Source organism: Monodelphis domestica, chromosome 4, assembly GCF_027887165.1.
Source record: "Monodelphis domestica isolate mMonDom1 chromosome 4, mMonDom1.pri, whole genome shotgun sequence".
Taxonomy (NCBI): domain Eukaryota; kingdom Metazoa; phylum Chordata; class Mammalia; order Didelphimorphia; family Didelphidae; genus Monodelphis; species Monodelphis domestica.
Genome location: NC_077230.1, coordinates 418,125,889 through 418,151,973, shown reverse-complemented (window position 1 = coordinate 418,151,973; position 26,085 = coordinate 418,125,889). Strand labels below are relative to the sequence as shown.

General features: G+C 49.3%; 2 protein-coding genes across 6 annotated transcripts in view; one reads left to right on the top strand and one right to left on the bottom strand.

Moving 5' to 3' along the window:
- RYR1 (ryanodine receptor 1) overlaps nt 1–12,964 on the top strand; it is a 96,051-nt gene extending 83,087 nt beyond the window's left edge. For all 4 annotated transcript variants that reach the window (XM_056796146.1, XM_056796144.1, XM_056796145.1 and 1 more), the window contains 20 exons: nt 24–128; nt 2,006–2,087; nt 2,926–3,113; nt 3,544–3,885; nt 4,733–5,542; nt 6,666–6,757; nt 7,084–7,234; nt 7,459–7,545; nt 8,195–8,452; nt 8,552–8,682; nt 9,245–9,287; nt 9,437–9,567; nt 9,647–9,707; nt 10,098–10,244; nt 10,330–10,464; nt 10,777–10,933; nt 11,305–11,369; nt 12,153–12,253; nt 12,420–12,471; nt 12,702–12,964. In XM_056796146.1, coding sequence (XP_056652124.1) covers nt 24–128; nt 2,006–2,087; nt 2,926–3,113; nt 3,544–3,885; nt 4,733–5,542; nt 6,666–6,757; nt 7,084–7,234; nt 7,459–7,545; nt 8,195–8,452; nt 8,552–8,682; nt 9,245–9,287; nt 9,437–9,567; nt 9,647–9,707; nt 10,098–10,244; nt 10,330–10,464; nt 10,777–10,933; nt 11,305–11,369; nt 12,153–12,253; nt 12,420–12,471; nt 12,702–12,797 — 3,234 coding nt within the window. In that variant the 3' untranslated portion in view covers nt 12,798–12,964. The remainder of the gene's footprint in view (nt 1–23; nt 129–2,005; nt 2,088–2,925; nt 3,114–3,543; nt 3,886–4,732; nt 5,543–6,665; nt 6,758–7,083; nt 7,235–7,458; nt 7,546–8,194; nt 8,453–8,551; nt 8,683–9,244; nt 9,288–9,436; nt 9,568–9,646; nt 9,708–10,097; nt 10,245–10,329; nt 10,465–10,776; nt 10,934–11,304; nt 11,370–12,152; nt 12,254–12,419; nt 12,472–12,701) is intronic.
- Nucleotides 12,965–13,214: 250 nt separating this feature from the next.
- The window catches only part of MAP4K1 (mitogen-activated protein kinase kinase kinase kinase 1), a 123,131-nt gene continuing 110,260 nt past the window's right edge, over nt 13,215–26,085 (bottom strand). For both annotated transcript variants that reach the window (XM_016422215.2, XM_001367639.3), the window contains exons 13-31: nt 20,625–20,703; nt 19,786–19,844; nt 19,479–19,534; nt 19,134–19,178; nt 18,951–18,993; nt 18,532–18,685; nt 17,291–17,370; nt 17,048–17,132; nt 16,647–16,723; nt 16,483–16,543; nt 16,182–16,290; nt 16,038–16,096; nt 15,554–15,657; nt 15,126–15,297; nt 14,809–14,874; nt 13,957–14,046; nt 13,787–13,857; nt 13,471–13,526; nt 13,215–13,372 (exon numbers count right to left, since the gene is read on the bottom strand). In XM_016422215.2, the coding sequence (XP_016277701.1) occupies nt 13,303–13,372; nt 13,471–13,526; nt 13,787–13,857; nt 13,957–14,046; nt 14,809–14,874; nt 15,126–15,297; nt 15,554–15,657; nt 16,038–16,096; nt 16,182–16,290; nt 16,483–16,543; nt 16,647–16,723; nt 17,048–17,132; nt 17,291–17,370; nt 18,532–18,685; nt 18,951–18,993; nt 19,134–19,178; nt 19,479–19,534; nt 19,786–19,844; nt 20,625–20,703 (1,536 nt within the window). In that variant the 3' untranslated portion in view covers nt 13,215–13,302. The remainder of the gene's footprint in view (nt 13,373–13,470; nt 13,527–13,786; nt 13,858–13,956; nt 14,047–14,808; nt 14,875–15,125; nt 15,298–15,553; nt 15,658–16,037; nt 16,097–16,181; nt 16,291–16,482; nt 16,544–16,646; nt 16,724–17,047; nt 17,133–17,290; nt 17,371–18,531; nt 18,686–18,950; nt 18,994–19,133; nt 19,179–19,478; nt 19,535–19,785; nt 19,845–20,624; nt 20,704–26,085) is intronic.

The window sequence follows — 26,085 nt, the reverse complement described above, 5'->3', positions numbered from 1 at the left end:
GTCATCTCTGTGTCCTCCCACAGGGCCCATGCACAGGGAACCAGCAGAGCCTGGCCCACAGCCGCCTGTGGGACGCCGTGGTCGGCTTCCTCCATGTTTTTGCTCACATGATGATGAAGCTGGCGCAGGTGGGGACATCCCTGATTCATCTATTTTCCATCTAGCTGGCCCTACTCTCCATCCTGATGGGCTCCCAGGGAACTTCTCCCTGGTTGGCCCATTTCCCATGTAGTGGGTTCCATCCTCCCTACAGTCAATAGTTTCCCCTCATCAATCCTAATCAGCCCCCTCTCTGGGCCACCTTCCCCCCTTCAATGTATTCTCTGATTAGATTTATTCTGAGCTAGTCTCATCCAGCCAGACCTCTTCCCTCTTTAAGGCCTGCTTTATGGTTGCTCCCCACCTCCCTCTTCATTGGGCCCTCTTTTGGGCCTGTCCTCCCCCGCCCCCATTTAGCGCCATCCTCCATCCTGGTTTCCATTTTTCCATATTTTTCTCATTCATCCAGCACACTCCTGAGGACCTCTGCCCTGGAGCTCCTTGGGGTCTGACGACCTAGTTTCTCTGGCCTGGGGAGGGGGTGATAACGAGGTGCTGAGGCTGGAGGGTTTCTTCAGTTCTCTAGCCCAGTGGATATTCATGCCCCAGAACCTCCCCACCACCCACTACTCAGGCCAGAGAAACCAAGACCTCATCAGACCCCAAAGAGCTCATGTCCCAAACACACACAGGATCCCTAGTCAAAACCATACCAGCTGCCTCACCCTAGGACTTGTCTCTGGGTCTGTCACTATCTCTCAGCCTCTGGATAGGTCTCTCTGCCTCTGCATCTGTCTCCCTCAGAACCAGACCCTTCCTCTCTCCACATCATACGTCCATCTTTCTCACTGTCTGTGATTTTCTGTTTCTCTAATTCTCTACATTTCCATTTCTAGCTTCTAGCTCCTCATGTCTCTGTAACTGTCCCTCTGCTCTTTTGTTGTCTCTCTCTCTCCCCCCTCTCTCTCCTCTCCTCTCCTCTCTTCTCTTCTCCTCTCCTCTCTCTGCCTCTCCTGTCCTGTCCTCTCTTGTTCTCTCCTCTCTCTGCCTCTCCTTTCCTGTCTTCTCCTCTTTTCTCCCCTTCTCTCTGCCTCTCCTGTCCTGTCCTCTCTTGTTCTCTCCTCTCTCTGCCTCTCCTTTCCTGCCTTCTCCTCTCCTTTCCTCTCCTCTCCTCTCTTCTCTCCTCTCTCTGCCTCTCCTTTCCTGCCTTCTCCTCTCCTTTCCTCTTTTCTTCTCCTCTCTCTGCCTCTCCTGTCCTGTCCTCTCTTGTTCTCTCCTCTCTCTGCCTCTCCTTTCCTGTCTTCTCCTCTTTTCTCCCCTTCTCTCTGCCTCTCCTGTCCTGTCCTCTCTTGTTCTCTCCTCTCTCTGCCTCTCCTTTCCTGCCTTCTCCTCTCCTTTCCTCTCCTCTCCTCTCTTCTCTCCTCTCTCTGCCTCTCCTTTCCTGCCTTCTCCTCTCCTTTCCTCTTTTCTTCTCCTCTCTCTGCCTCTCCTGTCCTGTCCTCTCTTGTTCTCTCCACTCTCTGCCTCTCCTGTCCTGTCTTCTCCTCTTTTCTCCCCTTCTCTCCTCTCCTCCCTTCTCTTCTCCTCTCCTTTCCTTTCCTCTCCTCTCTTCTCCTCTTCTCCTCCCTTCTCTTCCCCACTCCTCTCCCCTTCTCTCCTCGCCCCTCCATCTTTCTGGCCCCGTAAGGTCACATGGGCTCCTCTCAGAGGTTAATGACAAGAGTTTAAGGTTGGTGTAGCCTTAAGGACTGACCCCACCCCCAAATCTTGTCCCCACAACCACCTCTGAAAAGCAGCCCTTGGCTAAAGCCTATACAGCAGTCAGGAGGACCCATGTCATGCACTAGGTCCTCGGGGTTTGGGGAGGACCAGAACCCAGGATGCTGACTGAGCAGCCACAGTGGGCAACTATGGACCTGTGACAGAGCTTGGCCGTGTGGGGCTGGGGGGGGGGGGGTCTCCCTAGGACTCCAGCCAGATTGAGCTGCTGAAGGAACTCCTGGATCTGCAGAAGGACATGGTTGTCATGCTGCTTTCGCTGCTGGAGGGTGAGCCTGAAGATGCCCCTGCTCCAAGATGGGCCCAAGGACCCTGCCCAGGGTTCCTGCCCCAGAGAGCCTCCCATGGAAATCCCCCACCCCTCAGAGATCCTTTCCCCAGAGGTTCCTCAGAGAACCCCCCTTCCCACAAAGATTCCCGAGATTCCCCCTAAACCCTACTCAGAGGCTCTCCTTCCTAGAATCCCTCCTGCAGAGAACTCTCAGTCCAGAACCCCACTCAGAGCCCCCTCTTCAAAGGTGCTCCTCAAGAGACCCTTCAAGGGAGATTCCCCTACAAAGATGCCTCCTAGACACCCCATAAAGCTACTCTCCTTGTGAATCCCCCCATTCTCACTGCTGGACTGTCTTTATGACCCTTCTCTGAGGCCTTTCCCAAAGATATGATTCACAGAGAACTCCCCCCAGAGCCCCTTTATTGACCCCTCCACCAAAACCACCCCAAATCCCCCCAGCCCAGGTAACCCAGGAGAACCCCCAGAAGAAGAGGAAAGCTTCTCCTTCTTATCCTGGTGGGACCATGTTTGTCCCTTTAGAATGGTCCCAGTAGGCAGAGAAGACTTTGGCCTTGGTCTCACAGTTGGGGTGGGTGAGGGGATGGAAAGGGGGCTGGATTTAGAGTCTGAGGTCCTGAGTTTGAATCCCAACTCTTCCCCTTAATGCCTCCTTAATCAAACCACCGAAGCACTTGGGGCCTCGATTTTCCCCTCCTGTAAAATGAAGGCATTGAATTTGAGGACCCTTCCAGCCCCAGATCTAGCCACCACGCTCCTCGTCACTCTCCACTTGGCCCTGATGTTCCTGCCCCTTTCCCCTCCACCCCCTCCAGGGAATGTGGTAAACGGCACAATTGCCAGGCAGATGGTGGACATGCTGGTGGAGTCTTCATCCAACGTGGAGATGATTCTCAAGTTCTTCGACATGTTCCTGAAGCTTAAGGACATCGTGGGGTCTGAGGCCTTCCAGGACTACGTCACGGATCCTCGAGGGCTCATCTCCAAGAAAGATTTCCAGAAGGTATGACCTGGGACCACATTCTAGCAAGAGCTGCTAAGGCAGAGACCAAGTGCCTAGAAAGAAGGCCTTGAGGGGCTCCATAGGTAGGGGAAGGGAACTCCATCCTCCCAGGAGCCGAGGACATCCATCCCAAGGATGCTGGTGGGATACTGGTGAAGGGGCCAGAGATCAAAGTAAGCCTCTCCAGAAGGGGAAGGAAAATACGGGGTTGAGGACCTGGAAGGTATCTCTGAGCACATAAGCCAGTGGGAAGAGGAGCTGCCTGACATGGATCAAGGGATTATTCCGAGGGAACAAAGGGCCTGATGGAATGGGAGAGTCAGCGGAGAAGCCCGATGGAGTCCCTCTGTGGAGATGAGGCATTTGGGGATGGGTTTCTCCCTGAAAAGAACCACTGGGTGACCCTTGCCTGGGGGCCTTCCCTCCGCAGGCCATGGACAGTCAGAAGCAGTTCACTGGCCCAGAGATCCAGTTCCTGCTGTCCTGCTCAGAGGCAGATGAGAACGAGATGATCAACGTTGAAGAGTTTGCCAACCGCTTCCAGGAGCCAGCCCGGGACATCGGCTTCAACGTGGCCGTGCTACTGACCAACCTGTCCGAGCACGTGCCCCATGACCCACGGCTGCGGACCTTCCTAGAACTGGCCGAGAGCATCCTGGAGTATTTCCGGCCCTACCTGGGCCGCATTGAGATCATGGGTGCCTCCAGGCGCATCGAGCGCATCTATTTTGAAATCTCTGAGACCAACAAGGCACAGTGGGAGATGCCCCAGGTGAAGCCAGACCCTACAGTCCATCCCTCCCCCAATGGCCGTGTGCCCCCCCCAGAGCCCTCCCGAAGCTCACCTACCCCTTCTCTCAGTACACTCTTGGGCCTGGAATCCCTTCAAGTTCATTTCTAAAGCCACCTCCTCCAAGAGACCCTCCTGCTTCCCCCAGGAATCCCTCTGTGAAATGGCTGTGCATTAACTTGTCTGTGTCACTGCCCCCCAGTATAACAGGAGCCCCTTGATGCCAAGGACTTCCCCACGTTTGTCTCTATCCCTTGGCACCCCAGCTAGTGCATGCTACGGAGCAGGCTTTAATTAAATGCTGGTTGAATTCAATGGAACCCTCCAGGCTCACCCAGGAATTCTCACTCAAGTCTCAGAGGTGTGCATGCCTCAGCTATCACTCCATGTTCAAACATGGCTTACGTACACGTCTTACAAATGTCCCTTGCACACTCAGTCTCCAGATAATGCTTGGGTACTCTGGTCTCCCCCTTGCACACTCAGTCTCCAGATAATGCTTGGTACTCTGGTCTCCCCCTTGCACACTCAGTCTCCAGATAATGCTTGGCACTCTGGTCTCCCCCTTGCACACTCAGTCTCCAGATAATGCTTGGTACTCTGGTCTCCCCCTTGCACACTCAGTCTCCAGATAATGCTTGGCACTCTGGTCTCCCCCTTGCACACTCAGTCTCCAGATAATGCTTGGTACTCTGGTCTCCCCCTTGCACACTCAGCCTCCAAATGCCCCTCAGGCTTCCTTGCATACCTTGCCCCATTCTCACACACCAGCACCTGGTGGCCCTCTCCCCTCCCAGCATGCCTTTCTTCCTGCCCATGTACCCTGCAGGTGAAGGAGTCCAAGCGCCAGTTCATCTTTGACGTGGTGAATGAAGGGGGGGAGTCCGAGAAGATGGAGATGTTCGTGAGCTTCTGTGAGGACACCATCTTTGAGATGCAGATCGCTGCCCAGATCTCGGAGCCGGAGGGAGAGCCAGAGGAGGACGAAGAGGAGTCTGCAGCCGAATCGGGGCCAGATGGAGTGGAGGCAGGCCCAGATGGCGAAGGAGCCTCGGCGGGCGGTCCAACAGGGCTCTCCGGGCATTTGGTGGCTGCCGCGTCTTCCGTCCTTCGACGGCTGACCTACCGAAGCCTTCGGAGGCGGGTGAGGCGGCTGCGGAGGCTCACCCTGCGGGAGGCAGCGACTGCTGGGGCTGGACTCATCTGGGCCGGGGTGACATGGACAGGCACCGGAGTGATAGGTGCCACGCGGGGGGCCCTAGTCCTGCTCTGGGGCTCCCTGTTTGGTGGCGGCTTGGTGGAAGGAGCCAAGAAGGTGACAGTGACAGGACTGTTGGCCGGCATGCCAGACCCCACAGGCGATGAGGTCCATGGGGAACAGCCTGCTGGGACTGGGGCCCTGGGAGCTGGGGATGGAACCGCCGAGGGCGATGAGGAGACCGGGATAGAACCCACTGATGGACAAGCTGAGGCTGAGCCTGGAGCCGGGGAGGCTGGGCCAGCTGGAGCAGACGGAGCTGGGGCAGATGGAGGCCACTTCCGAATGGAAGTCCCTGGTGGTCTTGGTGACATGGGAGATACAACGCCAGTTGAGCCCCCCACACCTGAGGGCTCCCCCATCTTCCGGAGGAAACTAGGGGTGAGTGAAGAGGAGAGAGAGACAGAGAGAGGGAGAAAGAAAGAGAGAGAGAGAGAGAAAGAAAGAAAGAGGAAGAAAGAGAGAGAGGGAGAAAGAGAGAGACAGAAAGAGGGAGAGAGAAAGAAAGAGAGGGAGAGAAAGAAAGAAAGAGAGAGAGGGAGAGAAAGAGACAGAGAGAGAGACAGAGGGAGAGAGGGAGAGAGAAAGAAAGGGAGAAAAAGAAAGAAAAAGGGAGAAAGAGAGAGAGAGAAAGAGAGGGAGAGAAAGAAAGAAAGAGGGAGAGAGAGACAGAGAGAGGGAGAGACAGAGAAAGAGAGAGAGGGAGAGAGAAAGAAAGAGAGGAAGAGAAAGAAAGAAAGAAAGAAAGAAAGAAAGAAAGAAAGAAAGAAAGAAAGAAAGAAAGAGAGAGAGAGAGAAAGAGAAAGAAAGAAAGAAAGAAAGAAAGAAAGAAAGAGAGAGAGAAAGAGAGAAAGAGAAAGAAAGAAAGAGAGAGAAAGAAAGAAAGAGAGAGAGAGAAAGAAAGAAAGAAAGAAAGAAAGAAAGAAAGAAAGAAAGAAAGAAAGAAAGAAAGAAAGAAAGAAAGAAAGAAAGAAAGAAAGAAAGAAGGGGAGAAAGAAAGAAAGAAGGGGAGAAAGACAGAGGGGGAGAAAGACAGAGGGGGGAGAGAGGGGGGAGAGAAGGGGGGAGAGAAAGAAAGAAATGGGGGGGGGAGTTGGGGGTTGAACAGGAGAAGGACCATTCATAGCCAGGCATAGGGACAGAGCAGATGGCTGGAGAGGAGACACAGACCAGCAGGGAGGGCAGGCAAGGAAAGAGGGTAAGAGAAGAGAGAGATAAAGAGAAAAAATGAGATGTGGATACCCAAACAGACCACAGAGGATACCTACATGGGATGGCAGGCAAACAGAAAGAAGGAATAAAGATAGGAGGGAGAAAGGACCTGAATAACTGCCCAACAGACAACTGGGGAAGAAAGCAGGGCTGGGAAAGAATCCTGAGGGAGACAGGCCTGGACAGAGAGGAGGACATTCATAGGCAATAAGACCTACAGAGAGCAGCGGGATGGAGGGATGCAGAGAGGGGATGCTGGTCCTTCAGCCTTCTGTCTTCTGCCCACCACTAGCTGGAGGGAGGAGAAGAACAAGCTTTAGAAGCAGAACCAGAGCCAGAACCAGAGCCTGAGCCAGAGCCTGAGCCAGAACCTGAGAAAGCTGAGTGAGTGACCTTATTTGACCCATGACCTAGGACATCTGATAGCCCTGACCTGAGCCTCAGGGCTCTTTCCAAGCACCCTCCATCATCCATCCTCTGACCTGGGTGGGAAGAACCCTGAATTTTGAGGCAGAAGGCATGGGTTTGAATCCTGACCCATCTAGGGAAGGAGGGGGCTGAAACAAGTGATCTTTTGGGATCCTTCTGGCTGTCCACCCCACAATCCCAATGACCTTGGAGTTACCAGCTAAATGGAGAAGGCCCTGATGATCTCTTGTCTCCTTGATCTCATGTTTCTCTAATCCCCACCAATGGCCCTCCTACCCCAGTGCTGAGAATGGCGAGAAGGAAGGGCCCCAAGAGCCAGAACCTGAGCCTCCCAAGAAGGCAGCTGCCCCATCTCCACCTCGAAAGGAGGATGCCAAATCCGAGGGCCCAGACTTCTGGGAGGAACTAGAAGTGCAGAGAGTCAAGTTCTTGGTAAGGACCAGCCTGACCAGTGGAAGGGATGGCTATGTGGGATCAGGGAGGAAGGGAGAAGGAGGAAGGGTCCAAGGCCCTGCTGCCCATTCCCAGGAAGTCCTTGAGGTCCCTCCCAGGGTTCTTCCAGACTCCTACACCAGCCCTCTGTTCTCTCCTGGACTGAGGGACTGAGGGACAACTCGGTCCCTCCCTCCTTTCCTCTCTTCTCTGTTCCCTACCAGAACTACCTCTCCAGAAACTTCTATACCCTTCGATTCCTTGCCCTCTTCCTGGCCTTTGCCATCAACTTCATCCTGCTCTTCTACAAGGTATCAGGCAAATGGAGGTGGCCAGGGGACTAATTTAAGGGTTCACCTGGGTCCCTTCAGAGCCTAGGAAAAGAAGTCTCAGGGCCTGGATAACCTGGCCCTTGGATCCACCAAGCAGGCAGGGAATTTGCCTTCTGGACACTTGGGCCCCCTCATCCCCTGGAGAAAGCAAACTGAGGGCCTATATGCTTTGAAAAGCAATAAGCATCTGGATGCCAGGCATCTGGCCCTCTCTCACTTGGGTGATAAAGGCTAGGAAGCTGGATATGTGGGTACCTAAATAGGTAATGGTTCTGGGATCTGATCCTGGGCTCTGCAAGGTATTGTGGTCCCATAGAATGAATCCTAATCAGAGGATCTGAGTTCAAAAACTGCCCCTAACTCATACACCCTGTGTGGCCTTGGGCTAGCCACCTAACCTTTCTATGCCTCAGTTTCCTCATATGTAAAAACGGAGCTGGGCAAGACTAGTTAGTTAAGCCTCAAAGTTCCCTTCCAGCACTGCATCTGAGATTCTCTGATTTCAGTTCTGAGTCTTTTTGGTGAAAGGAGTTAAAGACTAGGCCCCCTGACCTCTGGTCCTTGGCTCCCCTGAGACTATCGGTGGAGCCCAGACCCCTCCCTGACTATCCCCATCCCCTCCCTGCAGGTGTCTGACTCTCCTCCAGGTGAGGAGGACCTGGAAGGCTCAGGGCTTGAGGGCCTGTCAGGCTCAGGCTCTGGGGACTTCCTGGGATCTGGCATGGGCTCAGGGGTCGGGGAGGAGATGGAGGAGGAGGAGGAGGAGAACATGGTCTACTACTTCCTGGAGGAGAGCACGGGCTATATGGAACCTGCCCTTCGAGGACTCAGCATCCTCCACACCCTCATTGCCTTCCTCTGCATCATCGGCTACAACTGTCTCAAGGTGGGATCCGGGGAGGGTCAGCCCAAGAGGCTGGGGTCTGGGTCCGACTTCTGACGGACCCCATGATCTCTGAGGTCTCCCCTCCCCGGGTGCTCCCAGGTCCCGCTGGTTATCTTTAAACGCGAGAAGGAGCTAGCCCGGAAGCTAGAGTTTGATGGGCTTTACATCACAGAACAACCGGAGGATGATGACGTAAAGGGACAGTGGGATCGACTGGTGCTTAACACCCCGTACGGTGCCCCAAGTCCCCCTGGGGATGCCCTAGAAGACTTAAGATGGGAAGGTGGGGTTTGGGGAACAAGACCCAAGACCGAGACTAGGGGGACCAGACAGAAGGTGAAGCTATGGGGAAAAGATGGGATGGCACAAAGGGAGAGATGCTGTGGGGGGATGAAATTCGAGGGCCCCAGAGAAGTGACATGCAGGGAGATACAGAAGGGAGGCACTGAGGGTGAGGGGGGATACAGGGGATCCCAGGGAAGCAAGTGGGAGGCTCAGGGGATAAAGGAAGATGGGGAGGAGATAAAGGAAAGATGGGGAAAAGCCCAGTGTGCCAGACATAAGAGGACTGAGCTGGAATGAGCAGTGGGAGAATGGGGGCTCTCAAAGAGAGGAATATGGAGGAACATGGTAGATATTTATGAGCTTCCCCAAAAAGGAAACAGGGATTGAGATGGGGAGGCAGAAAGATCACAGAGGGAGGGAATTCAGAAACATCTAGGGCCTAGGAAGTCAAAAATCTGAGTTCTCCAATCAATCCCTATTCCCACCTCCTATAATTTCTTCCTCCAGATCCTTCCCCAGCAACTACTGGGACAAGTTTGTGAAAAGGAAGGTAAGGAGTCCCAAAGAGAATGGAGACCCTCACCTCATCCCTAATTCTCTTAACCCTTCACTGGGTTTCCTTAGGAGTATCCAATTTGTGTTTTCCTGGGCCCATTGTGTCCAAGGGGTATTTAACCCTTCCCTCTCCAACTTTCCTAGGTGCTGGAGAAGCATGGAGACATCTTTGGCCGGGAGCGGATTGCAGAGTTACTGGGCATGGATCTGGCCAGCCTGGAGATCACGGCACAAAACGAAAAGAGACCAGAACCCCCCTCCGGACTGCTCACTTGGTATGGGGCCAAGCAGAGCCAGTGGGACTGGTGAAGGAGGACTAAGGAACTCTTCTAATCTATTCACTGTCTTCCTCAGGATCATGTCCATAGACGTCAAATACCAAATCTGGAAATTTGGGGTCATCTTCACCGATAATGTGAGTAAGGCACTTTGGAAGTATGTGGGCCATGGGGATGGGAAGGAGAAACCCCAGCGGCGGCTCCCTTAGAGGAGGCTCCATGACTTAATGTTGCCCCATGGGCTCCCTCAAAGTGTCTTCCACCTCTCTGATCTCCCCGACATGTTCCTGACTCTGCTCCCTAAAGCATCCCTTAAAAAATCACATAGATGGTTCAGTGAATAGAGAACCAAGCCTGGAGACCCCCAGTTGCCCTTACCACTCTTCCGCCTTGGAACCGATATTTAGGGTTGATTCTAAGACAGAAGGTGAGGGTTTCAAAATGAGTGAATAAATGTTCTTCGTTGGCCTCAAAGCATTACTGTGCCTCCTCTGAGCCCTGTCCCTTATTCTGCTGCTCTCTCCCAGTCGTTTCTGTATTTGATCTGGTACCTGGTCATGTCCCTCCTCGGCCACTATAACAACTTCTTCTTCGCTGCTCACCTTCTGGACATCGCCATGGGAGTCAAGACCCTTCGCACCATCCTGTCCTCTGTCACCCACAATGGGAAGCAGGTGCCTGGGGGAGCAGGGGAGGGAGCTAGGAGAGGTAATGGGGTGAGTGCTGGCCCCATCACCAGCAGCTGGAACTCTTCCCCAGCTGGTGATGACGGTGGGTCTGCTGGCGGTCGTGGTCTATCTCTACACGGTTGTGGCCTTCAATTTCTTCCGCAAATTCTACAATAAAAGTGAGGATGAGGATGAGCCCGACATGAAATGTGACGACATGATGACGGTGAGATGGCCTGGGGAGCCACTGCGTACTGGGCACAGGGAGGGTTCAGAATCACTTTTTTTTTTGGAGACCTGGGACTCCCGATAGGATTGAGGAGCCACTCCCAGTGCTGAGGGGGAGAGGCTCTGACCAGCTGTGTCCTACCTAGGCGCTATGGGCTTCTTTCAGTAGCCTGATGGCCTCCATTCCCCCTACTGGGGCTAGACTCAGTGAGGAACCTGATTGGCTTTAGCCTGCTGCAGCTCAGAAGCCCAGAGCTGAGGTCATCCCCCAGCAAGAATGACAGAAATTCTCATGCTGCTCCCTTCCCAGTGTTACCTGTTCCACATGTATGTGGGTGTCCGAGCTGGCGGAGGCATCGGCGACGAGATTGAAGACCCAGCAGGGGATGAATACGAACTCTACCGGGTGGTTTTTGACATCACCTTTTTCTTCTTTGTCATTGTCATCCTGCTGGCCATCATCCAAGGTCAGGGCCCAGACTTGGGAGAGAGGAGGGGTGTTGGCAAGGCTTGGGAGGACTGGATGGGGAGACTCGGGGTCAAAGATCCAAAGCTGGAAGAGACCCTAGAGGCCAATTTAGGAATGAGACCCAGGGAGGTCAAGAATGCTCAAAGTCCTCAGCTGATAAGGATGAAGATTTGAGCCTAGGTCTTCACATCCAACATCCTGCTCACTCTGCCACTCTACTCCATAAACACACTCTTCACCAACGTAGTCCTTCCAGGCTCTGGGTTGGGGAAAAGGGACAAAGCCAGGGAGGGGATGTGGTGGACATCAGGGTCAAGCAAAAGGGTCGGAGTTAGGTAATGATGACCCTTATTCTCCTCCTCCTCTCAGGTCTGATCATTGATGCTTTTGGGGAGCTCCGAGACCAGCAAGAACAAGTAAAGGAGGATATGGAGGTAATAGCCCTGGAGAAAGGGGTCTGGGAAAAGAATTTGAGGGGCTGGGGGTGAGTTTGGCAAGGTCCCAAGTGCATTCATTCAATAGGCAACACGCCTATCATGGACAGTCAGGACATACATGTCCTATACTTGTTGCTAGACCTTCCCAGACTAGGAAGTCACCAGTGGGGGTGAGGTGGACACACCTGATCATGGCACAGGGCAGGGCTTGGTAGAGTCACAGACCTGACCATCTACCAGGGAAGGGCAAGTCCATGAACACATATGACATAAGAGACTGAAGGGAGTGCCAAGAAGAAGGCCAGGAGGAATCTGAAGAGAGACCAACACTTTTCCCCAAGGGGCCAAGCAGGAAGACTGCCCAGAGGCAGTGGCTGGCCAGAGTTGGGCCTTGAAGGATGGCACCAACAAGTTCAGGGAGAATACTGGAGGTTGGGAGAAGAGCAAGCACAGTTCTGTTGGGATTGAACTCTAGGGGAGAATGTAGACAGATTTGGGAGTCCTAAAGTACTTGAAAGGAAAATTGGCAGCCCCACAGGTGACCATGAGAAGCTTGGGAATTTATTTATTTAAGTATCTATAGGATCCCAGGGGTATGGGAAGAGCTTTGAAATCCTGAATCAGGGGATGTCTAGAGAAGGCTGTGGATTGGCTAGGGAGGTTCTTGAGGGGGTCTCTAATTGGGGCATGGCAGAGAGTCCTATGGAGATATAGGGAGGCTGATGAGATCTCAATCCCTAAGTCTCCCCTTCTTCCCCCACCCTACTATCTGCCCCCAAGACCAAATGTTTCATCTGTGGCATTGGAAGTGACTACTTTGATACAACACCCCATGGTTTTGAGACTCACACGCTGGAAGAACACAACCTGGCCAATTACATGTGAGTGCCAACTCTGCTGGACAATCTGGGGAGAGAACAGGGCCAGGGTGGATTCCAAAGAGGATGGGGGGATCCCCAGGGGAGAGGAAAACAGACGAAGGAGGTGGTAGGATTGGGGTCTCCTTGGCTTGGCCCCTCTCATGATGTCTGTCCCTTTCCTCATCAGGTTTTTCCTGATGTATCTGATCAATAAGGATGAGACAGAACACACAGGACAGGTGAGGAGGTTTGGGGATACCTGATGGGGAGGATTGGTCTTGGAAACACTTGAGATACTGTGGGGAGACTTTAGCACACTTTGGGGAAATGCTCTGAAGAAGGCCTAGATAGAAAGAGGAGATGCTGGAACAGAGATGCATGGGGTAACCAAGAGGGTCAAGACAGGACTATTGACTGTGTATCCTTACTTTCCTTGCTTGGGCTATCTGCTCATCCCTTTTCCCACCAGGAATCCTACGTCTGGAAGATGTACCAAGAACGTTGCTGGGATTTCTTCCCAGCTGGTGACTGTTTCCGAAAACAATATGAAGACCAGCTGGCCTGAGAAGCCCAGGCTCCTCTCCATCCTGTCCAGGACCCCTTCCCTCCCTCACCCCTCACCTCAAGTGCCTTATTCCATTTTTGAGATCCCCTATCCTAGGGCTCAGCTCCCTTCAGTGCAATATATCCTGTGGGAAAGGGGTCCCTCTGGAATAAAGGGTTTCTTCTGCAGTTCTGTGAGTTGAAATATGACATGGTGGTATTTAGGGACAGAAGAGTAGGAGTAGAGTGTGTTTATTCAGAGATTCTTCAAGTCAGACATTTTGGATCATAGAATATTAGAAATTGGGACCTCAGAAATTCAGAATTCAGACTCTTGAGAGTCCCAGAATCTAATAACCTTGTGATCACAGATTTGAAGATGGAAGAGACTCTAGGAGTCGTGTTCATTTCTCCCAGGTAGATGAGTAGACACAATAAGCAAGGGTGAGGAATCGTGTTTATTGGAGACAGTTATGTGTTTGGGGTGTTGACAAAGGTCTCAGTTTTGGGTCACCCAGCTACAGGCTTCACTCTTGAATGTACAAGTTGCTAGGTGCATTGGGGTCATTGGCAGGACGTGTCTCCACCACAACAGGCCTATGGAAGTCAGGATAGATGAGCAGGTTGAACTTTAGGAACATCCTCCCAGTACAGCTCTCCCCAACTTCCCTCCTCCCAGCAGCCACCTTTCTTACCCTGGAGACCCCAACAGGCGAAAGGTAAGAGAAGGGTCTCTTAGTTCCTGTAGAAGCTATGCAAGATATAAATAGATAAGTGCACAAGGCCTGTTAGACATCCTCCAGTTCAAATACTAACACCCCAATATCACAGATAGGCAGACTGAGGCCTAGAAAGGGGAAGGCTCTTGCCCAAGGAACAAAGTCAGGACTAGAACCTTAGCCTTGTGACTCTTCCTTCTGGGAAGGGATGTTGGCCTGGGAATGAATGGGAATGCTGGAGCTAAGCAAACTGATCAGGGGCATTAAGAGTATCAGGGCTCTGGGATCTCACCTGGTCAGAGCCCAGAGCCCACACTTGGACGCCATGTTTCCAGAAGACCTGGATCCGGCCCCCAACCAGGGCTGGAGGAGCAAGGGAGAAAAGGTTTTGGTTACCCCTCACTAACTTACACCCCAAAAGCTCTAAAACTCATCTCCATAAACTCCCTCACCCCTACATACCCACAGATTCAACAGACTCGCTGAGGGGGAGCTCTGGGGCCCGCAATCCCCGCACTGGAGTCCCCTCTCTGGTCACCAGCTTCAGGCTCCCTTTGTGGACCAGAAAGAAAACAGTCAGAAGGTTGGGGCTGGGAAAAACTGGAATCCTTAGAGGGTAGGAATGATGGAGAGACTTTTCAGGGGATTTATATGAAGTCCTGAGGTGATAACGGGGTGGTGGGCATTCTCAGGAGGTTGGTCCAGAGAATAGAGAGTAATCTGAAGGATGAGATATATGAGAGGTCCTGACCAAGTATAAAGTAATCTAGGGAATGCAGAACCAATGCAGGAGAGGTCCTGGGGGATTATATAAGGATCAAGATGTTTGCAAGAGGATAGAAAAGTTTTAGGTGATGGGGGCAGCTGGGTGGCTCAGTGAATTGAGAGTCAGGCCTAGAGATGGGAGGTCCTAGGTTCAAATCTGGCCTCAGACACTTCCCAGCTGTGTGACCCTGGGCAAGTCACTTGACCCCCATTGCCTAGCCCTTACCACTCTTCTGCCTTGGAGTCAATACTGTGTAATTATACACAGTATTGACTCCAAGGCAGAAGGTAAGGGTTTAAAAAAAAAAAGTTTTAGGTGATTATCAAAGCTGTCAGGAGCAAGAAAAATATTGCTAGAAGGAGGTAGGGGCGTCAGGTGCACCGGGGGAGTCCTTGGGGATCTGGGTTTCTTAGGGGTTGGAGACTCGTCTGAAGGGAACACTAGGGAAGAAACAAGTCTGGGGCTTAACGAGGAAACACCCCAGCCTTCCGTGGGTTTTGAGGGAGGACAAAGAAGGGGCTGACAATCCCAAGGGGGCCCTCATTAACCATTTAGCAGCACCAGGACCAAGTCATCTGCCAGCTGGGTCACCTGCACTGGACCCTCATTCTGTACTGGAAGAGAATGAAGCAGGGATGTGAGGCATCAGCCAGGCTCCGCCCTCCCTCCAAGCCCCGCCCTCCCGCTGTACGGGGCCAAGCAGCAATCAAATCCCCGCCTCTTCCACGGCCCCGCCCCCACAAGCTCTGCCTCTTCCCTAAAGCCCTAATCCGAAGGAGTCTTTGAGACCCCACCCTTCAGCCAAAACCCGCCCCCACTTGAGGCCACGCCCCTCCCCAGGCCACATCTTCGGATCCGCCCTTACTTCCTCCAGTTGCCCCAAACCAGCTGGAGAGGGGACCAAGTCGGATGTTATGAAAGTATACGGATCCAGCAGGTCCGGGGCTCACGCCCACGCACACAGCCGGGAGCTCAGGCCCTGGCGCAGCCAGCAACGAAAACACTCGGAGCGGGGATGGCAGCGGGAAGGGGACCTGCTGCATTTGAGAAAAGGAGCGTGGCTTCAGCCATCGACCAATGGCAACACGCACCCGAGATAGGGGGAGATCCGGAGCTCTCGCGGGGAGGGGCTTTGAAGTTCTAACCAATAGGGAAGACAAGACTTCCATTTGCCGGCCAATGGGACTAAGCACCTTGGCTGAAACGGACTTCAGGAAGAAATGGGGGGGGGGGAGTCCAGGATTCCCCTCTCCCACCTCCAGCTCAGAACCGCCCCCTTCCCGGCCCAAATACCCTGATGAGCATGAACTTCTCCATGGGCGGATACCACTGGAGCAAGACCGCAGCAGCCTCCATTGCGGCACACAGATATGGTCCCCCGGAGCTAGGGCTCTCCGCTGCAAGGTGGGGTGTCAGGTCATGCTCTGACCAGATCCTGGACTACCCCAGCCACTGGGGCCCTGAGACGTTCTCCCCTAACCCAAGAGAGGCTACCCCAAGACTGTCCTCCAGCTGGGACTCCTCTAACAAAGACCCTCAGTTACCCCAACAGGCATTCTGCAGCTCTTTCTGCTGCCAGCACCCCATGATTACTCCCATGGCTGGGAATCCCAAAGATACTCCATCTTACCCCAAAGGGACGCCCCCAAGGGATTCCAGGCCTGAGTCCCTGAGAGTTTTCAGAATTACTCCCATCACTGATGATTGGAGCTCTGAGATAGCCCCTTAGTTGTCCACAACTAGGATCCTAAGTACTAAGCTTTTGGGGCTCACTCACCCACACAGCAGGCTCGACAACCCCGAGTATCCTGGATTTTGGTGGACACCACATTCTTCCTGAGGGAACAGATAGAGGATGAGACTGGGGAGTGTGTTTAGAAGGAGAGGGATTTCAGAAAATGATTTTGGAAGATGGGAAGACCTGGGCAGCAGACGATGGGGAGTGATGTGGGCAATGGGTCCCCCTATTCTTGTCTCCTTCCGATCCAGCAGGCCCAAGAGGCTATGTGAATACAACTGGGGAGTCTTTCCTGGGAGAGGAGAGGAGAATTAGGACCTGGAGAACTCTACAGGGGTCTCCTTATTCATTCTGCTTCTCTCTAGTGCTCTCAGGCCCCCGTTTCTCTCATATCTCCCAAGCCACGACTCATTTCCTCCTTTCAATTGGTGCTCCTGTCCCATCCCATCCCCTCTACACACCTCTCCCACCATCCCCAACAGACCTGACAGAGACATTAGGACATTGTTGATACAGTAAACCCAGGTTGTCCGGCTGGGGAAGAGCTGGGGAGAGAAGAGAGGAGAGATTGATCTTTAATTTTTCCCTATCCCATCCATTTTCCTCCTAACCAAGTTTCCTCCCTGCCTATTCCCCTCCCATACACACCATCTCCAACATGGCCTCCTGGTCACTTCGGTTCAAGATGAAGATCCCCTCTTCAGCCCCCAAGAGCAGGTGCTGGTCTGATCAAACAGAGAAAAGGGAACAAAGGCTGTTTGACCCTACATCTTTGGCTTTTGACCCTATATCTGACCCTTCGTGCTGGGTCCTCAACTCTCTAATAGCCCTCTATCCCTCCCTCAACCCCATTCAACCCAGAACAAGTATATTCTTGCCCCAGCTCTGACCCTTAGTCCACTGTGGGCCTCGTTTTTCCCATCTGTAAAAAAGAACATTTGCACTAATGGGTCTCTAAGGTCCCTTCCTGATACTGGCATCTGTGATCCTAACATTGTAAGAATCCAGGATTCCCTTCCCTTACCCACTGAAGGGTAAGGTGCCCTTACCCTTGGTTGTAGGGTGTGTCCAGGCAGCTGTACTGCTGGTATGGAGGGGACAGCCATTAAATACTTTCACCAGGAGGGCACAGTCCTAGGTATAGTGAGGAACAGACCTTGTCATGAGATCACTGAGAGGTAGAGAACAGAGAAATCCCCTCCTCCCATCAACTCAGTGTGTGGTGGGATTGAGGATACAGATTTCCTCTGAATGGAGCCCTCCCCCAAGCCATATGGTTCAGGGATCCTCACCTTTTTCCTTTTCTCTTTCTTGGGGGGCAAAATGGGGGGCTGATTGGAGCCTGAAGGGGATGGACTCCAAAGGGAAGGATCTGAAAAAAAAATGATCCCTGGTATTTATGTAGCATTTTAAGGATTGTAAAAAGTTTTACATACATTATTTCATAATAATAATAATACTTAAAATAGCACTTAATATTATCCAAGATGCATAATCTCATTTTGATCAATTAACAGACATTTATTAAGCGCATTCTGCATGTCAGACACTGGGGAAAGGAAGATTAAAGAATAAGAAACAGGCCCTGCCCTCAAGGAGCTTCCTTTCTACTGGGGAAACTAAATATTCCCACATAAGTAAAACAAAGGATAATTCATTTGGCAGGAGAGAGAGAGGGAGATCGAGACAGACAGAGAGACACAGAGACAGAGACAGAGAGAGAGAGAGAGAGAGAGAAAGACAGAGAGAGAGAGAGAGAGAGAGAGAGAGAGTGAGAGGGAGGGAGAGACAGAGAGAGAGACACAGAGACAGAGACAGAGAGAGAGAGAGAGAGAGAGAGAAAGACAGAGAGAGAGAGAGAGAGAGAGAAAGACAGAGAGAGAGAGAAAGACAGACAGAGAGAGAGAGAGAGAGAAAGACAGAGAGAGAGAGACAGAGAAAGACAGAGAGAGAGAGAGAGAAGCCACTTGAGGGGGGAATAAGGAAAAGGTCTCATGAAGAAAGCAGTGCCCGAACTGACATTTAAATGTCACTAGAGAGTCTAATTGTGAAGGAGTTAATTATCTGTGTGTGTGTTCACGTGTCTGTGTCTGTGTATTGAGGGACTGGAGATTGTACTAAAAGGCATGAATACAGGCAGTGCTTAAATACAGGCCCATTTGGCTCATCTGGAAAAAAGCATGAAGAGGAAGAAGGTATAAGAAGCCTGGAAAAGCAGGATGGAGCCAGAGGTGAAGGGCTTAAAAGGTCCAACCAAAGAGTCTGCATTTGATTCTAGAAGTAACAGGAGCAACCCCAGTTGGTGAGTACTCCAGCTGTTATCTGCATTTTGCAGATGAGAACACAGATGAGAACAAGGCCCAGATAGGTTAAGTGATCAGTTCATAGTGACATAGCTCATAAATGTCACTGCTGAGAGTCATTTCCTGCCTCCTGGCTTCAGGGCTGTTTCTACAATTTCATTGGCATCAGGTGTCCTGGTTCCCAGCAGGGAAGCCTCTCCCCAATTTAATATCCCACCTCACCCAGTTACCTGATCGAGCAGAGAGGTGGGGACTTCGGGGGGCCAGAGGGGGCCCTGGGTGGGGTGTACGGGGAGGAGGTCCACTGGAGCATCTAACCAAGACCCCAGGGCTCAGCCGCCCATCATCCCCAGGCCCCTCATCTGAGGGGGTCCGAAGCTTAGACTGTAAAGAGAGGCAGAAGGGCATGCCTGAAATTCTCTTCCATCCCCCTTTCCACTCTCTGACCTGGACAGTGTCTCAGGGAGAAACTGAGTCAGGTACCCAACCCTGGAAGGTCCCCGTATCCACTTGGAAATGCCATCCAGTCTCTTGAGGATCCTATCCTTCCAATCACCAGTTCCCAAGGGAGTTTTCATGTGCTGACCCCACAGCCCAGAGGACCCTGGAATCCCATTCCTGGTGTGTCCCCCATGGGCTCATGTCTTACCTTGGGGGGTAGTGGTGGAGGGACATCCACAGCAGCGGTTGGGCTGAAAAAGGAATTTAGAGTGAGGGTGATTTAGGAACAGTTTTTCATTAGGGACTCAGGGAATTAGGGGCTGAGAGATCAGGGGTGTTGGAATCTGGGATATCTAGGAGGGAGCTTAACAGGGCTAGAGGGTTGGCTCACATGTCCACATCATCATAATCATTGTCTGAGTCATCAGACTGTTCCCTGAAAAGAAAAGAGGAAAAGCTGAACTTCCCAGAAAGGCTCCTTCCTTCCCTCTAGCTTTTTCACTACTCCTCAGTCTCAGTCTCTCTTTGCCTTCTGTCCAGACCCTTCAGATCTCTCTCTGTCCCTCTTCTGCCAGTCTTTCATACCCTGCCCCTCTCTCTGACCTTCCCAGGCTCTGTCCGTTCAGGCCATCTCCCCAAGTCTCTGTCATCTCTCCCCAATCCTCCATTTCTCGGGGATCCTCCGTCTCCCCCTACCCCAGCCCCAAGTTTGTCATTATTGCTGGGCTTCCCTTACCTATTGCTCCTGGGGATGCTGTCCCAGTTCCTCAGGTCAGGGGGCTGGCCAGATGCCTGGAGGAGGAGGAAAGAGGAGGAGGTTTTTCCAGTTAGAATGTAAGCCCTTTGAGATCAGGCAACAAACACTTCCCTTTTATCTCTGTTCCCCCCAACACCTAGCACCAATGTCTGGGAAGGAAAGATAAGTGGGTAAAGAGGGTGGAGATCTTCCCAGGGAAAGGAAAGAAATCTTGAGAAAAGGGTTCTAGGAAAGGTAGAGAAGGGGGTCAGGGAGGGAGAAAGTCACAAGAGGGGGTGGGTCTCACATTGTCAGTTTGAGATCCAAGCTTCTTTGAACAGAATGGTCTGAATTTCATATGCTGGCCTGGTAAAAGAGTGGCAATTAAGAGGGAGAAAGAGGAGGCAGCTGGGTAGCTCAGTGGATTGAGAGCCAGGCCTAGAGTTGGGAGATCCTAGGTTCAAATCTGGCCTCCTAGCTGTGTCACCTTGGGCAAGTCACTTAACCCCCATGCCTAGCCCTTACCACTCTTTTGCCTTGGAACCAATACACAGTATTGATTCTAAGACAGAAGGTAAAGGTTTGGGGGGGGGGGAAGGGAGAGGAAGGAGGGGGCAGCTGGGTGGCTCAATGGATTGAAAGCCAGGCCTAGAGATGGTAATCAGTCCTGGGTTCAAATATAGACTCAGATACTTCCTATCTGTGTGACCTTGGGCAAGTCACTTAACCCCCATTGCCTAGCCCTTGCTGCTTTTCTGCCTTGGAACCAATCCACAATATTGATCCTAAGATAAGGTAAGGTTTTTGTTTTGTGTTTGTTTTTTAAAGGGAGTGAGGAGCCCCTGGGCTCTCAGAAAGTTGGGATGAAATGGGAGGGGAATGGGATTGGGCATGAGATTCTTGCCCATTTGTGAGGTCTCAGGTTTCCGGCTAGGGGTAGAGTTTGTGGCAGGGAAGATGGCTTTAGAGTGCCAGTTGTGGTTTCTAGGTTTCAGGTAGAATGGATGAGAACTTGAAGGATAAATAAAAATAATTTGGGGGATTAGACTCTGGTTTCTAGAGTTTCTGGGAGTCAAAATTTAAGCATCTCCAGGTTTCAATGATCTGGGTTGGGAAAGTTGGGCCTCAGGGGTTCTCTATACTCACAACCAGAATCCACACTGGTGATGCCCAAGGAGCCAGCTCGATGGGTAGAATGGATCCTCCGAGGAACAGCAGGAGGTTGCTGTGGAGAGAAGGATAAGGTGGGGAGAGGAGCCACTGTCACCTTCCCTCAAGCCAATCAAGTAGCCCCAAGGTGGCCACTGAGGTGGATGTCATTGACATGGGACAACTAAAGCCGGATGTGGGTCCTTTATGGATATATCTAGGACAGAAGACAACCAGACAAAGGGAACACAAAGAGGGATAACTAGGGACAAATGATCTCACAGTGAGGGATGGTAGGAAGAACAGTGAATTATACATAAGGTCCTAAGAAGAGAGAGCCAGAGAGTAGGAGTTGGACCTGGAAACTCATCTAACCTGAATCTTTCATTTTATAGAAAAGGAAGCTGAATCTGTGAGCAGAACTTGGGCAAGGTCACCTAGCTAGGGAATGGCAAACCTGGGTCTCGAACCCCTAGCTCTCAATTCCCAAATGTAGTTTCCTCTGCCACATTTGGATCTGAGTCCTCTAATACAATCTTAACCAGCCACAACTTAGAGAAAACGAAAGACAAAATAAATTAATCTGATGATATAAAAATAAGAGGCTTTTGCCAAATGAAAAGCAATGAATACAAAACAAAGAAAGAAACAGACTGGGACATCTATTTTTGTTAAACATTTCTGAAAAAGCCTGATATAAATATGTCAGTTGCTTCTAGATTTTGGATAAGAATAAATGCCATTCTCCCACAGATAAGTGATCAAAGAATATGAAAAGGAAGTTCCTGAAATAAGAAACACAAATTATCAACAAGTGATTGCATAAAAATATTCAAAATATCTAATAATTAAGAAGTGCAAATGAAAATAATTCTTTGGTTCCATTCGACCCCCATAAAACTGGCAACGTTGAGAGGGCTTGATGCTGGTGAGGATGTGGTTAAATAGATATTACTTCATGTTACTGGTCCAGCTCTGAAATAGTTCAATCTCTTTTGGAAAGCAATATGGAATTATAAAAAAAGAAAGTTCTTAAAATGTGAATACTCTTAGACTCTAGTCAGCAAAGCTTATGGAAGAGGAGGAACCAAGATAGCAGAGTAAAAGAAGGGACTCATCTGAGCTCTCCCACATTCCCCTCCTAACAACTCGAATGACTCAAAACAAATTCTGGAGCAGCAGAACCAACCACAAAGAATAAGATGAAACAATTTTCCTTCCCAAGACAACTTAGAATGTAGTCAGGAAAGGTGTCTCACTGGGTTAATAGTGGAGTGCTGTCAGGTTGTGTGCTGGCAAGCCAGCAGGAAGCCTTGGGGGGGGGGGGGAGGTGACTGAATTCGAGCAGCAGATTCCAGAGTCTATAATCCACAGATAGTAGGGGGTTGGACATCTGGTCAGAGGGAGGTTACAGGGGACCCTTTGCTCAAGCAGCAATACTCTGTTGCATTGACTATACTCAGTTTGGGGTCAAAATTCCAGGGTAAGAAGAGCACTAGCAGGAGCAGAGACCCTGGACACAGTTCCAGGGAAGAAAAGAATGCCTATGGTTGCTCATAGAGCAGAGCACATGACAAGAGAGCAATAATCACATCTCTCCTTAGGCCATACCATGTTGGAGGAACTGAAAACTTATAGACCTCCAGAATTAGCTCTGAAAACAGCAGCCCAAAAAATCTGCAGCTTGGAACAGTGCCTCCTCAACTCCAGGGGCACAGCCCAACTTTAACATAAAGTTCAAAATCAAGAAATAGTCTAGGAAAATGAGCAAAAAAAAAAAAAAGAACTTTACTATAGAAAGTTACTCTAGGGGAAAGCTAGATGACTCAGGGGAATCAGAGACAGGCCCAGAGATGGGAGGTCTTGGGTTCAAATCTGAATTCAGACACTTCCTAGCTGTGTGACCCTGAGCAAGTCACTTAATCCCAACTGTCTATCCCTTAACGCTCTTCTGCCTTGGAACTGATATTTCCTATCAATCTAAGACAAAAAATAAGTTTTGTTTTGTTTTTTAATTAGAATTGGGCTAGTGGAAGCTAATGACTTCATGTAACATCAAGAAACAAAACAAAATCTAAAGAATTAAAAAATTAGAAGAAAATGTAAAAAATCTCATTGGAAAAATAACTGACCTCAAAAGGAAATCCATAAGAATGATTAGACTACCTGAAAGCCATGATCAAAAGAAAATAGCCTAAACATCATCTTTCAAGAAGTTATCAAGGATCAAATCTGGCCTCAGACACTTCCCAGCTGTGTGACCCTGGGCAAGTCACTTAATCCCCATTGCCTAGCCCTTACCACTCTTCTGCCTTGGAATCAATACACAGTATTCCAAAACAGAAGGTAAGGGTTTAAAAAAAAGAAGAAGTTATTAAGGAAAACCACCAATCATCTCCTGAAAGAGATACCAAAATGAAAATTCCCAAGAATATTGGAGCCAAATTTCAGAGCTTTTAAGTCACAGGAAAAATACTGCAATCAACCAGAAGGAAACAATTCAAATATTATGGAGCCACGGTCAGGATGTCCAAAGATTTAGCAAATTCTATATTAAAGTATTGGAAGCATTAGAATATGATATTCCAAACTAATATCACACCCAAGAATCACCTATCCTGCAAAACTGAATAGAATCCTTGAGGGGAGAAATGAATAACTAATGAAATAGAAAACTTTTATGTATTCCTGATAAAAATATCAGAGCTGAATAGGAAATCTGACTTTCAAATACAAGATTCAAGAGAAGCATAAAAAAAGTAAACAGAAAAAAAGACAAATCACAAGGGATTCAATGAGGTTAAACTGTTTACATTCTAATATGGGAAGATATTTTTAATTCCTAAGAACTTTATCATTGTTAGTGCATTTAGAAGGAATATATATGACAGAAGACATGGGTGTGAGCTAACTATGATAGGATTATTTCTAAAAAAATTAAACTTATTGTTGAGAAAGAGGGATACAGTGAGAGAAGGAGAAAGAGAGAGGTAGCATAGGGTGAATTATCTCACATAAAAGAGGAGCAAAAGAGCTTTTACACTGGAGGAAAGGGTGTCGGTAAGAAGTAGTGAGCAACACTTGAACTTCATTCATCAAAATAGACTCAAAGAGGGAATAGCATACACATGCTGTTGGATACAGAAAAACTATCTTACCCTACAGGGAAGTAGGAGGGGAGGGGGGCAAAAGAAGGAATGAGGCTAATAGAAAGGGAGGGGGTTTGGGGGGAGACAACAGAAGCAAAACACTTTTGAGGAGGAGAAGGGTAAAAGGAGGAAGAGAAGGATAAATGGAAAGAAGGCAGGATGGAGGGAAATACATAGTAATCATAACTGTGAATGTGAATGGGATGAACTCACTCTTAAAATGAAAATGGACTGCAAAGTGGATTACATGATTTAGACATAATCAAATTAGAGAAGCATGCAATAGTTTACCTGGCATATTTATGGACAAGGAAAGGATTTATGATCAAACAAGAGATAGAGAGCATTATGGGAAGTAAGATGAATAATTTTGATTGCATTAAATTAATAAGGGTTTGCAAAAAACAAGACCAATGAAACCAAGATTAGAAAGAAAGCACAAAACTGGAAGGAAAGTTTTATAGCAAAATTTTCTGATAAGGTTTCATTTTTCAAATAAAGAAATGAGTCAAATTTGTAAGAATATAAGTTATTCCTTTAAATGATTGCTCTATTGCAAATATTAATAATATAGAAATGGGTTTTGAACAATGATACATGTATAGCCCTGGGAGGGGAGAGAGAAAAGGGGAGGGAAAGAACATAAATCATGTAACCATGGAAAAATATTCTTAATTAATTTTTAAAAGAATATAAGTCATTCCCAGTTGGTAAATGGTCAAAGGATATGAACAGGCAGTTCTCAGATGAAGAAATGAAGAAATAAAAATTATCTATAGTCACATAAAGAAAGCTCTAAATTACTATGCAAATTAAAACAACTATGAGGCACTACCTCACACCTATCAGATTGACTAATATGACAGCAAAGAAAAATCACAAATGAACACTAATGCAGTGTTGGTGGAACTGTGCATTAATCCTACCATTCTAGAGAACAATTTGGAACTGTGTCCAAAAGGCTATAAAATATACATATCTTTTGATCCAGTAATACCACCAGAGAGGATAAATCCCTCTACTGGATAGGATGGAAAGCCTATTGGAAATAAAAGAAATAAAGAGATGTCAGGGGAGGAAGACTAGCTGGGCTTGGACTAGAGAGAGAAGGGTGGAGAAGCCTGGAGCTTTGGATGCTGAGGCTAGATAGGTAGGGTGAGGTCAGATAGTGCCAGTAACTGACCCAGTATACCACTACCAGTTCTGTATCCCAAAGAATTATTTTTAAAGGAAAAGGACTTATATTTACAAACATATTTATAGCAGCACTTTTGGTGTTGGCAATGAGTTGGAAATCAGGGGGAGGTCCATCAAATGAGAAAGGTTGACCAAGTTGCAATATATAATTGGGATAAAATACTATTGTGCTATAATAAAAAAGATTAATAGGATGCTTTCAGCAAAAACTGGACTTACATGAATTTATCCAAAGTGAAGTTAGTAGAACCAGGAGAATATTGTACACTATAATAGCAATATTGTACAATGATCAACTACGAATGACTTGGATATTCTCAATAATACAATGATCCAAGACACTTCCAAAAGACTCATGATGAAAAATGCTATCACCTCCAGAGAGAGAGCTGATGAAATCTGAATGAAGATTGAAGCAGACTTTTTTAAAACTTTCTTTTTTTGTCTGTATTTTGTCTCACAACACGACTAATATGGAAATGTTTTGTATGACTGCCTATGTATAACCTGTATCAAATTGCTTGCCTTCTCAGTGAGAGGAAGGAGGGAGAGAAGAGAATTTGGAACTCAAAAAAAAATTTAATATTAAAAAATGTTTTCTATATAATTAGAAAAAATTAAATATTAAAAGTAAATTTTTTAATAGAGTTAGGGGGGTAAGAGAGGGGGCTAGAAATCTGTGTATGCAAATATGCTAACAGCAGCCCATAAATATTCCTATTTCCAGTTCCACATCTCCACCCACCAGTAGGAAGTTCTGCTGACCGACACCTCAGCATCAACACAGCCAAAACTGAATTCTTCCTCTTCCCTGCCCCACCCCCACCTCCTCAAACAGACCAGAGTCTCCAAACTTCCTTCTCCTGAGGGCACCACCATCCTCCCAGCCACTAAGGCTCCAAACTTCAGGCTTTCCCTGTCTTTCTCCCTCACCCCAACCTCCGACTCTGGTTATCTCAGAATCTCAAAGCTGGAGGAGATTTCTGTGGCCCAACTGGTACTTGCCCAAGGATCCTTGCTATAATCTGCCGCTCCAACAAGTGGGAATCCATCCACTGCATGGAGACCTCTGCTAAGGCAGCTCTCTTATCTGGGAGAATGATTACCCTCTG